Source organism: Babylonia areolata, chromosome 22 (genome assembly GCF_041734735.1).
Source record: "Babylonia areolata isolate BAREFJ2019XMU chromosome 22, ASM4173473v1, whole genome shotgun sequence".
Classification (NCBI taxonomy): Eukaryota; Metazoa; Mollusca; class Gastropoda; order Neogastropoda; family Buccinidae; genus Babylonia; species Babylonia areolata.
The window spans coordinates 31,597,947-31,610,446 of NC_134897.1; the positions used below are offsets into that span (position 1 = coordinate 31,597,947).

At 43.3% G+C, this 12,500-nt stretch overlaps 1 protein-coding gene across 1 annotated transcript in view; it reads left to right on the plus strand.

The window, feature by feature from the left end:
* The window catches only part of LOC143297101 (uncharacterized), a 26,112-nt gene that overhangs the window by 12,657 nt on the left and 955 nt on the right, over window positions 1-12,500 (plus strand). Inside the window, exons 11-17 of the mRNA XM_076609274.1 lie at window positions 901-1,113; window positions 1,878-2,091; window positions 5,070-5,287; window positions 6,767-6,857; window positions 8,267-8,395; window positions 10,291-10,407; window positions 12,113-12,295. Coding sequence (XP_076465389.1) covers window positions 901-1,113; window positions 1,878-2,091; window positions 5,070-5,287; window positions 6,767-6,857; window positions 8,267-8,395; window positions 10,291-10,407; window positions 12,113-12,295 — 1,165 coding nt within the window. The remainder of the gene's footprint in view (window positions 1-900; window positions 1,114-1,877; window positions 2,092-5,069; window positions 5,288-6,766; window positions 6,858-8,266; window positions 8,396-10,290; window positions 10,408-12,112; window positions 12,296-12,500) is intronic.

Below are 12,500 nucleotides of genomic sequence, written 5' to 3' on the forward strand. Positions count from 1 at the left end.
CACACTCTTCATATATCTGTGACGAGGGCATAAGCACACTCTTCATATATCTGTGACGAGGGTATTATTACACATAAACCTATGACGAGGGCATTAGCACACTCTTCATATATCTGTGACGAGGGTACAAACACTCTCTCTCATATTTGTGACGAGGGTATTATTACACTCAAATCTGTGACGAAGGCTTTAGCACACTCTTCGTATATTTGTGACGAGAGTACAAATACTCTTTCATATCTGTGACGAGGGTATTATTACACACAACCCTGTGACGAGGGCATAAGCACACTCTTCTTCTTCTTCTTCTTCTTCTTTCCGTTACACGACCAACATCGACTTGCCGATGACTCTGTCGTGGTTCATGCATGCTGGGTATTTTCGTGTCTCCATTTCCCACCGAACACTGACATGGGTTACAGGATCTTTAATGTGCGTATTTGATCTTCTGCGTGCGTATACACACGAAGGGGGTTCAGGCACTAGCAGGTCTGCACATGTGTTGACCTGGGAAATCGGAAAAATCTCCATCCTTTACCCACCAGGCGCCGTCACCGTGATTCGAACCCGGTACCCTCAGATTGAAAGTCCAACGCTTAAACTACTCGGCTATTGCGCCCTTCATATATCTGTGACGAGGGTACAGACACACTCTCATATCTGTGACGAGGGAATTATTACACTCAATCAAACCTGTGACGAGGGCATTAGCACACTCTATATATAAAATCTGTGACAATGGTCCAAACAAACATACTCTCTCATTATCTGTGACGAGAGCATTATTAACACGCTCTCATAAACCTGTGCAGAGGGCAGTCTTACACACTCAGTCAAAACTGAGACGAGTGCGTGAACAGTATCTCACATTTGTCAACCTTCCTCGCGATCATTCCACAGAGGCGAATAGACCGGCTGGCCGAAACAGGCCTGCAGATCATGATGACAGAGTTCGACCTGGGCTGGCCCGACAAGATAGAGCGTGCTGACTGGTTCGAGGACGCCATCCGGGCTTTTTACGGCCACCCGGCCATGAGCGGAGTGATCCTGTGGGACTTCTGGAACGAGACCATAGCTGCTGATCACGAGCTGGTCGAGGGTCTAGAACTGAATGTAAGTTGTGGGGGTGGGGGTAAGGTAAGGAGTGGTGGGAGGGGATTGGGTTAAAAGAACAAAATCAACAACGACAAACAAAAAAATGCACTCTCTCTCTCTCTCTCTCTCTCTCTCTCTCTCTCTCTCTCTCTCTCACTTTCTGCACATTCACTCAGACCTAATTGATTAGAATTAATGTCATGTCCATGAATATTTATGATATTGTGTCATCTATTCAAGTGTTATAATACCCCTTCCCATGCCCACCCCCAGTCCCCTGGTTTTGAATTGTGGTCCATGGCCAAAGTTCATGAAAAACAATTTCGTTCGTTCGTTCGTTCTCTCTCTTTCTGTCTGTCTCTGTCTCTTTCTCTCTGTTTTCTCTTTCTCTCTCACTAACACATACATAATACATAGCTACATACACACATATATATACACATACATAATACATAGCTACACACACATACACACACAAACACACATAAACACACGCCACACCCACCCACTACACACACACACACACACACACACACACAACACAACACACACACACACACACACACACACACCGGTAAGACTATACGCACAAAACTCACTCAACAACTGTTTGGCACATACACACACACACACACACACACACACACACAAAACAAAACAACCACCGCCCCCCTCCCCCTCCCCTCCCACACACACACACGTAACACTGTACGTACAAAACTCACTCAACGAGTGTGTTACACACGCACACACACACACAATATATATACTCACACAACCAGGAGGTGGGCCAGCGGTGGGCGTGCCTGGTGAAGAAAGAGTGGACGACCAACCAGACCTTCAACCTGGGGGACACCGGAAACACCATCTCCTTGCGAGGGTTCCAGGGCGACTACGTCATCACGGTCCGCAGGAACAAGTCGCCCGTGCAGAAGAGCTGGTTCTCCCTCAGGACGAAGGACAAGACGGTGGCTCTGGACGTTACAGCCAGCACAGGTGTTGTGTTGTGTTGTTACTTTTTTATATTGTTGTTATTGTTGTTGTCACAGCAGTTCACTCTATGTGAAACTGGACAAGGCGGTGGCTCTGGACGTTACAGACAGTACAGGTATTATGTTGTATTGTGCTGTGCTGTGTTGTGTTGTGTTGTGTGACGTTTTTTATTTTGTCGTTGTTGTCACAACAGATCACTCTATGTGAAACTGGACAAGACGGTGGCTCTGGACGTTACAGACAGTACAGGTATTGTGTTGTGTTACTTTCTTGTTGTTGTTGTTGTCACAACAGATCACGCGATGTGAAACTAAATCTGCTCTCTCCCCACTTGGGAGAGAGCGCGTTCTCAAGTTCAGCGCATTGATACCCATATGTTTTCGTTTCTGAATGCAAGTGAATTTTGTTTGACTATTAAATTTCATCTGCAGAAAGTTTCCCACGGACACCCCTGTTGATACTGTGGGCTCTTTAAAAAAAAAATTTTTTAATTAAAAAGTGCATGCCGCACACACGGGACCTCGGTTTATCGTCTGATCCAAAAGGCTAGAACCAAGACCACCACTCATGGTCTGGTATTGAGAGGGAAGGGACGTGGGGATAGTGCATGAACTATAAAGATATAATATCAAGAAAATTGTGCCTGTGTTTTGCGTACTTCTTCTTCTTCTTCTGCGTTCACTCGTATGCACACGAGTGGGCTTTTACGTGTATGACCGTTTTTACCCCGCCATGTAGGCAGCCATACTCCGTTTTCGGGGGTGTGCATGCTGGGTATGTTCTTGTTTCCATAACCCACCGAACGCTGACATGGATTACAGGATCTTTAACGTGCGTATTTGATCTTCTGCTTGCATATACACACACGAAGGGGGTTCAGGCACTAGCAGGTCTGCACATATGTTGACCTGGGAGATCGTAAAAATCTCCACCCTTTACCCACCAGGCGCTGTCACCGTGATTCGAACCCGGGACCCTCAGATTGACAGTCCAACGCTTTAACCACTCGGCTATTGCGCCCGTCTGTGTTTTGCGTACGATCCGCCTTCCCCCTCCCACCCCACCAGTCAGTCCCATTGGTATACTTCTGCCCCTCTTAACTGTAATACCGCTGTGATTGATGCACCAGTTTCTGTTTCATTTCTTTTTTCTTTTTTTTTACATTATAGTTATTATTTGTTTATTTATTTATCTATTTATTTATTTGTGTAAGCTTATCTATTATTTATTCACCTTTTTTTTTCCTTTTTTTTCCCTCAAGGCCTGACTAAGCGCGTTGGGTTACGCTGCTGGTCAGGCATCTGCTTGGCAGATGTGGTGTAGCGTATATGGATTTGTCCGAACGCAGTGACGCCTCCTTGAGCTACTGAAACTGAAACTGCTGCTGCGGCTGTTAGCAGTCAATAGTACTTCGGCTACAACTTTTTACGTTGAAATATTTTGCCTACAGCTGCAAGGCTAATGCTGCTCTTACAACTGCTGCTTGAACTACTGTTGGTGCTGTATGCTGTTGCAGATTATTGCAAAACAAAACGAAAACTAAAAGAAAAAAAGGAGAGAGAAAAAAAAAATTAGAAACTCAAGTTAACCTTAGTCTCACCTGCAATGATCTTCGAAACCTGATTACTGGGCCATTTCAAAAACTGCCGAAAGTGTATTGATGTCTGATATCCCCCCCCTCCCCCATCCCTCTTATAACAATTCATATATTCAGGAACAGAGCCTTACTTAAAGATGATGAACGAAGACACAAGTCCAGATTGTTTGACGGTTTCCCATTCAGCCAGAGAGGAGACTGGGGAAGGGACGTCAGGACTATCGTGAAACAGCATTGTATAGGAAAGGTTGCGTCCCTTGAGGTCAGACATGGCAGCTATTTTAAAAACAGTTTTATTCTAAATTCTGATTGTCATTACAGGTCGATATTGTAAGGTATCACCCAGGATTCCCAAAAATGTAAAAAGAATACACTCTTCATGCACCGGTTGCCGTGGAAACGATTCAAAATGGCCGACAAACAAAAATGTTTAAAGCTCTATAACAACAAAACTATCATAGGTACGTCAGTTTTTCTTTTTGTTTTTGATTTGTTATTACCTGAATTCGCTTTCTACGTTGGAATAGCATTATATCTAAAATATTGAACTTTTCAACATTTTTCTAAAAGAAATGACGCTTTCTGTTCTTGATTTTTTTTTTAAAATAAACAGCTATGACAAAAGAACTTTCACTTTGACTCGGCTATCCTAACGTAGAAAGTGAGTTCAGGTAGCAATAAATCAAAATTAAAAAGAAAAACTTAAGTACCTTTAATAGTTTTGTAGTTATAGAGCTTTCTTTTTTTTGTCGGCCATTTTGAATCGTTTCCATGGCAACCGGTGCATGAAGAGTGCATTCATTTTACATTTTTGTGAATCCTGGGTGATACCTAACAATATCCACCTATAATAATAATAAGAAGAAGAAGAAGAATTTAGAATAAAACTGTTTTGAAAATAGCTGCCATGTCTGACCTTAAGATAATTCTGCATGTAGTAATTTTACATCCTTCTTCTTCTGCGTTCGTGGGCTGCAACTCCCACGTTCACTCGTATGCACACGAGTGGGCTTTTACGTGTATGACCGTTTTTACCCCGCCATGTAGGCAGTCATACTCCGTTTTCGGGGGTGTGCATGCTGGGTATGTTCTCGTTTCCATAACCCACCGAACGCCGACATGGATTACAGGACCTTTAACGTGCGTATTTGATCTTCTGCTTGCATATACACACGAAGGGGGTTCAGGCACTAGCAGGTCTGCACATATGTTGACCTGGGAGATCGTAAAAATCTCCACACTTTACCCACCAGGCGCCATCACCGTGATTCGAACCCGGGACCCTCAGATTGACAGTCCAACGCTTTAACCATTCGGCTATTGCGCCCGTCGATTTTACATCCAAAACCTTTTATTCTGTTGTTTTTTTCTCCCCCCCGAACAGTGCCGTTGAATTCACCACCGGCGGAACATGACTACGTTCCTCAGTGTATCAGCCACCGCGCGGCGAGGAGTCTGGGCACGGGAAGTACGTCAGCAACTCAGTCAACTCTGACGTGCCGCACGGTTTTTTCGTCAACGTCTGGCACCGGGGAAAATGACACGACATCCGTCTCGTGTGACGCAGATGAATTGATGACGGGCTGTTCCAGCTACCATACGGTACTCGTATCATGTTCTGTGTGTGTGAATCAAACTCAGAATCAGAATCAATTTTAATGTCAGTTAAATCTGAACAAGGTTTATAAGACACGCATGCAAAGTTACATGAAACCACGCACACACAAAAAAAAGAAGAAGAAAAAAGCAAAACAAAAATAGATAAACACTGAACAAGACATTGAATCACTCTTGCACGCTATGGCGTTTTTGACAGCAGTTACTGACAAATCTCCCAAACAGTCCCACAAGTTTGTCTTCCAGTAATAGCTGACTGGGTTTAATAATATCTGGAATGTAATTTTGAATTTTTTGTATGAATTCTATTCTAATTTCTTTGTATAATTCGCAGTCATCTAAGAAATGAAATTCATCCTCTATTGTTTGACATTGTAAACATAGTCTCCTTTCTTTTGGAATGTTGAAATATCGGCCTTTTTCTATTGCTAAATCATGTGTGTGTGTGTGTGTGTGTGTGTTGCTCAATGACACATTGGAAGAAGAGACTCGCCGCTATCCAGGGAAATGTTGTAATAGTTTTGTTGTATATATCATGCAATCTGTTGGTCTTCCAGATTCGTTCTTACAAGAACAATTATATATATATATATATATATATATATATATATATATATATATATATATATTGTGATTTTCAAAAGTTAACTAATAAAAACGTTGGAAAAACTCAGAAGAGTATCAGTATCAGTAGCTCAAGGAGGCATCACTGCGTTCGGTCAAATCCATATACGCTACACCACATCTGCCAAGCAGATGCCTGACCAGCAGCGTAACCCAACGCGCTTAGTCAGGCCTTGAGAAAATTATTTTTTTTAAATAAAATAAAAATTTTAAAAAAAACAACAACAAACAAACAAATAAAAAAAAGAACAGTAATGGAGTCTAATGTAGATGGCGGTCTACATAATCTACATAATAATGTTTAACACGGTCCAGTTCTATAAATATTTTCATTTGTAGTAGATGGATAAAGTATGTAGCACCACATGTACAAATGGGAGGCTCAGTCATTGCGCCGTGACACTTTGAAAAGTTAGTAAAGGAGAAAATATCTCTACGTGAACTGTAGAACAGATTGGGAAAGCCTTGACAAAATCACGATCTATTAAAAATTTCAGAAAAGATGTGTTGTCAGCTTATTCAGAAAATTCTATAATATTAATGGTCGTTATCAAATAAACTGTGGTAACTTTCATTTCAGACAAACAGAAGGAAAATACGCCGGAACAATAAAAAAAATAAAAAAAAACCAAAAAAACAAACAAACAGACAAATAGAACCACCAGATCACCGCTAAAACATTGCATGCAAAGACACTGTCCGTGAAATGTAGGAGCAAATAATTGTGCGTGAACTGGCAAGTGAAAATCTGAGAAGAAAAAAAAAAGGTGAGACGGACAGAAGAGAAGATGGCAGAAAACTGTACAATTCATCGACAGTGTAATATGCGTGCAGGACAAGAAATGGACCAGAAACGGTGAAAAACTGGAAATGAATCCCACCACAGGAAAAATGCAGTGCACTGCTTACAATGGACGAGACTCTACCAATGGTGAGGCAAATAATGGCAGCTTAATTACTTCAGTAGGTACATATGATGGAGAGGTAACGCGTCCGCCTAGGAAGCGAGAGAATCTGAGCGCGCTGGTTCGAATCACGGCTCAGCTGCCGATATTTTTTCTCCCCCTCCACTAGACCTTGAGTGGTGGTCTGGACGCTAGTCATTCGGATGAGACGATAAACCGAGGTCCCGTGTGCAGCATGCACTTAGCGTACGCAAAAGAGCCCACGGTAACAAAAGGGTTGTTCCTGGTAAAATTCTGTAGAAAAATCCACTTCCATAGGAGACAATAAATAAAACTGCACGCAGGGGGGGAAAAAAAAGGGGGGGGGGGGGGGGGGGGGGGGGTGCGTGGCGCTGTAGTGTAGCGATGCGATCTCCCTGGGGAAAGCAGCCCGAATTTCACACAGAGAAATCTGTTGTGATAAAAAGAAATACAAATACAAATATGATGGTACATAGCTGCTGTTTCGCGATTGGTACCAGCAAATTGTTTCTCCTCACATTGTTGTTGTTGTTATGTTTGTGATGCATTTTCTTCCATGGCTTTGCACTTCGGTGTTTTAGGTGGGGGGGGTTGTTGGGTTTTTTTTTCAGGGTGGTGGTGGGTGGGTGGGGGTCCTTGTAATAAATAAACTTACATGTTGTGTTTTTGTGTTGTTGTTTGTATTTTGTTCTTTGTGTGTGTTGTTGTGATTAGGTAATGTTGTCATATTGTTGCATTGATGGATGGTGTTTATTTTTAAAACTGTAATTTACTCTATCATTTCAATTCATACTCGGTTGCGCGCACGCGTGTGTATGTGTGTGTGTGTGTGTGTGTGTGTGTGTGTGTGTGTGTGTGTGTGTGTGTGTGCACGCGCATGCACCCCTTTGCCACAGTTGTGTAATAGTCGTGTCATCGTTAACGTAAGTGTTGTGTGGTTTCACGGATACGTCTCATGACACCGCATTTTTGTAATGTCTTGTGAGGAGCGAGTATCGTCCTTCGGTGTAATTTTGCGTGGTACACTATATTTACGTGATAAAATTGTGTCATTCTTGTTATGCCTGTGTGAGAGACGTGGATGTGTTTCATGGAATTTGTGCGGTATCATGGACGTGCCCAGTGTTCTTTTCACGACATGGCGATATCGTGATATCACTGCGAAAAGTGTGATATATTTGCTTGGTTAAAATGTCAAGTTTCTTTTCACGACGTGGCAATTTGTGACGTCATTGTTATAGACGTAGTTGTCTCTTTGTGGGCGTCACATGACGAAAGATTGTACGGGTGGGTGTCTGTTCGACGTCAGTTTTGTCTTTTCACGGCATGGCAATTGTGTCGTCACTGTGATAGGCGAGTGTCCCTTTATGACGTCACATGAAGTAAGATACGTGTGTGTGTGTGTCCCATACAGGGGTGAAAGCATACGCGCGGTGCTGCAAGGTGGCGGGGCTGACGTGTGACTACAGGACGGCTGGCCCCTCCTTCCCCTTTGACGGCGCCATGGCTGAGGCCAGCTGCTCCAGCGGTTATCTTGCCCTGGGTAGGTGGGCACCCTCTTGCCACACGCAGTGCACTGGTTCAAACCTCAGTCTCCGTGAACTGCACACTTACAGCATCCTTGATCGCTGGTTCAAACACGAGCTCACTGCACTACACACTGTGTCCCTTGACCACTGGTTCAAACCCCAGTTTCAGTGTACACCTCAGCGTTCTTGACCACTGGTTCAAACCCAGTTTCAATGTACACCTCAGCGTTCTTGACCACTGGTTCAAACCCAGTTTCAATGTACACCTCAGCGTTCTTGACCACTGGTTCAAACCCAGTTTCAATGTACACCTCAGCGTTCTTGACCACTGGTTCAAACCCTGTCTCAATGCACACTTCAGTGTCCCTTGACCAATGGTTCAAACCCTATCTCCGCGCATACTTAGCGTCCCTTCACCAATGGTTCAAACCCAATCTCACTGCACACAGCATTCCTTGACACTGTTGGTTCAAACCCAATCACACCACACACATCATCCCAGGACACTGTAGGTTCGAACCCAATCACACTGCACATAGCATCTCTGTACACTGTAGGTTCGAACCCAATCACACTGCACACAGCATCTCTGTACACTGTAGGTTCGAACCCAATCACACTGCACACAGCATCTCTGTACGCTGTAGGTTCAAACCCAATCACACTGCACACATCATCCCAGACACTGTAGGTTCGAACCCAATCACACTGCACACAGCATCTCTGTACACTGTAGGTTCGAACTCAATCTAACTGCACACCGCATCCATGGACACTGTAGGTTCGAACCCAATCTCACTGCACACATCATCCCAGGACACTGTAGGTTCGAACCCAATCACACTGCACACATCATCCCAGGACACTGTAGGTTCGAACCCAGTCACACTGCACACAGCATCTGTGTACACTGTAGGTTCGATCCAAATCACACTGCACACAGCATCCATGGACACTGTAGGTTCGATCCAAATCACACTGCACATAGCATACCTGGACATTGGAGCGCATGTGTATATGCCTTCAGTGCAATCTGTTACTGTAGTTCCGGGCTACGTCACACGTTTGGCATGTGTGGACAAATACTACAACATTAAAACAAGAGAGGCAAGGCCTTCAAGACTCACTTGCGATACACTTAAAAAAAAATCTAATCGTTAAAATGTGTTCTGTATTTGTAAGCCCTGTACACTGAGAGTAAAACACACAAGCTTTTTATGTATTGAGTATAATTTCAAAATGTAATGTTTAAGATGAGAAAGATCAGTTTAAAGCAAATTAAGTCCCTAGCATTAATTACAGAGTAATTTCCCTTTTTTACTATCTGCACCAAAACGTTTGCAAAATAAATAAAACTTTCATGCTTAGCAAAAGAAGTTCCTGTTTGAACAAAAAATTATAATAATGACTGCTCTTGTTGTTGTGTCAGAATATCAGATCAAAGTGCCAAGTTTAGAGAATACAAAAAATAAAAATATAACAGTAAATGCAGTTTGCATATAATTAGGCTTCATTTTTTATTTTTTGTGCCCATCCCAGAGGTGCAAAATTGTTTTAAACAAGATGACTGGAAAGAACTGAATTTTTCCTATTTTTATGCCTAATTTGGTGTCAACAGACAAAGTATTTGCAGAGAAAATGTCAATGTTAAAGTTTACCACGGACACACAGAAACACACACACACACACACACACACACACACACACACACACACACACACACACACACACACACACACACACAGACAACCGAACACCGGGTTAAAACATAGACTTACTTTGTTTACACAAGTGAGTTAATCATCACAACTCTGTCTTAACATGTGTATAATATGCTCATGCACGTGTGTGTGTGTGTACTCGTTGTACTCGTGTGTGTGTGTGTGTGTGTGTGTGTGTGTGTGTGCAGGGTGCTCCACCTACAGTGCCTACCCGGACAGTGACGGGGTGAGGCCCGACGACACAACCAGCAGTTGTTTGGGTCAGAGCGGGGCCCCTGCTTTTACAGACCCCGGGCAAAAATCGGGTGAGAGATGCACAAAAACATGAGAACTGCGTGTGTGTGTGTCATCAATTTGATTTGATGTCAATTTACGAAATGTGATATATGACTCACAAACAAAATAGGTAACTTCGTCAACTGACTGACCAATGCAGCATTGTGAGACAGAATTAGCTACTAATAATACAGAGTCCTTGGATTTAAAAAAAAAAATCTATAAGAATGAGCCGACTGGACATTTGATCAAAGAGTCGAAAGAAAAATTCGTACATAAATATCTCGTTAACTCACTCAGTACGGCCAGTCCTCTCTTCTCCTCTACACAGACCCCTCGGATGTCCAGTGGGTGTCTGAATGACCCAACCTTTAGCTTCCGTCGTCAGAACTGTGGTATTCTTTGTCAACATTCACCTCTTCAGTATAAGAGCGTTCCGCTTGCAATATTTTGATGATGGTAATTGGGATGAAACGCTGTTAACGTCGTCTCTTTCGCCGTTCGTATGGAGAGGGTTAAATACTGACGACGCTCGAGATAGTGATGGGACAGGAATCAGTATATCAACTGTTTTGTGACTGCCTCGTGTGCATGTTTTACACATTGATTGTCTTTTGTTCCGAGGATTCCTGTGGAGCAGATTTTTTTTTTTCTTTTTTTTTTCTTTTCTTTTTTTATCTGGCCATGCATATCTGGACTGAAATTCCGATCACTGAACCTTTTCTATCATACTGTGGTATTCATGTAACAAGAACGGAATGTTTATACCATAGAGTGTATGGTTTTTGTTGATCGTTTTGAACCACTTTCAGCCAAGACGTAAACTGTCTTCTTATGATAAAAACGCAGTGAGAGCTTGTTCAAGTTCACAGGTTATGTGGAGTGATGGCCTAGAGGTAATGCGTCCGCCTGGGAAGCGAGAGAATCTGAGCGCGCGGGTTCGAATCACGGTTCAGCCGCCGATATTTTCTCCCCCTCCACTAGACCTTGGGTGGTGGTCTGGACGCTAGTCATTCGGATGAGACGATAAACCGAGGACCCGTGTGCAGCATGTACTTAGCGCACGTAAAAGAACCCACGGCAACAAAAGGGTTGTTCCTGGCAAAATTCTGTAGAAAAATCCACTTCGATAGGAAAAACAAATTAAAAAAACTGCATGCAGGAAAAAATACAAAAAAAATGGGTGGCGCTGAAGTGTAGCAACGCGCTCTCCCTGGGGAGAGCAGCCTGAATTTCACACAGAGAAATCTGTTGTGATGAAAAGAAATACAAATACAAATGTTTTTCAGTCGAATGTTTCTGGTTATAAGAGGTGTTGTGCCGGGCCAGTGCAGGCTTTGAGTACAAAGTAAAGAAGTCCATGGGCATGAATATCAAATGTCTCTGTTTGGTGTGTGTTTAGGTACTCAGATCCTTATTTTTCTTACTGTTGAGTATTAATTTTGTCTGTGTTGTCAGCGGTGCACGTGTACTCAGCGTGTTACCAAGCCAGTGCAGGTTTACAGGGCATAGTGCAGAAGTCCACGGGAATAGAAATTGTGGTGTATTTTTGGGTACACAGATCACGACTTTTCTCACTGTCAAATATTTGTGTCTGTGGAGTGCACGTGTACTCTGCGTGTTGCCTGGCCAGTGCAGACTTTGAGCCCTTAGTGCGTACGTCCAGTAGAACAGAAAGTAGTCAGTTGTATGTTTGGGTATTTTTCACATTTTCGAATATTTCTCTGTTTCTAGGGGTGCACGTGTACTCGGCGTGTTGTCAGGCTAGTGCAGGATTAGAGTGCAGAGTGGAGAAGTCCACAGAAACGGCTCTGACGTCGGGCAAAAACAAGTGGGTGGCCTGCCCTTCCGGGTACGTCATGACCGGGTGCAACGCCTTCGCGGACAGCGGCAAGGCAGCTGGTGCCAGAGTGCTCTGTGAGTTGTTTGGTTCTTGTGCTTTCTACTACTTCATCATCATCATCAGCAGCAGCATCATTGTCTCTGTCGTCTTCATCATCATCATCATCAGCATGGTCTTCATCAGTAGTTTCGTCAGTATATTGTTACTGTCATAGTGTATGGATTTTTGTGTGTGTGTGTTTGTTGTTGTTGTTGTTGTTCCCCACCACCACTCCAACTC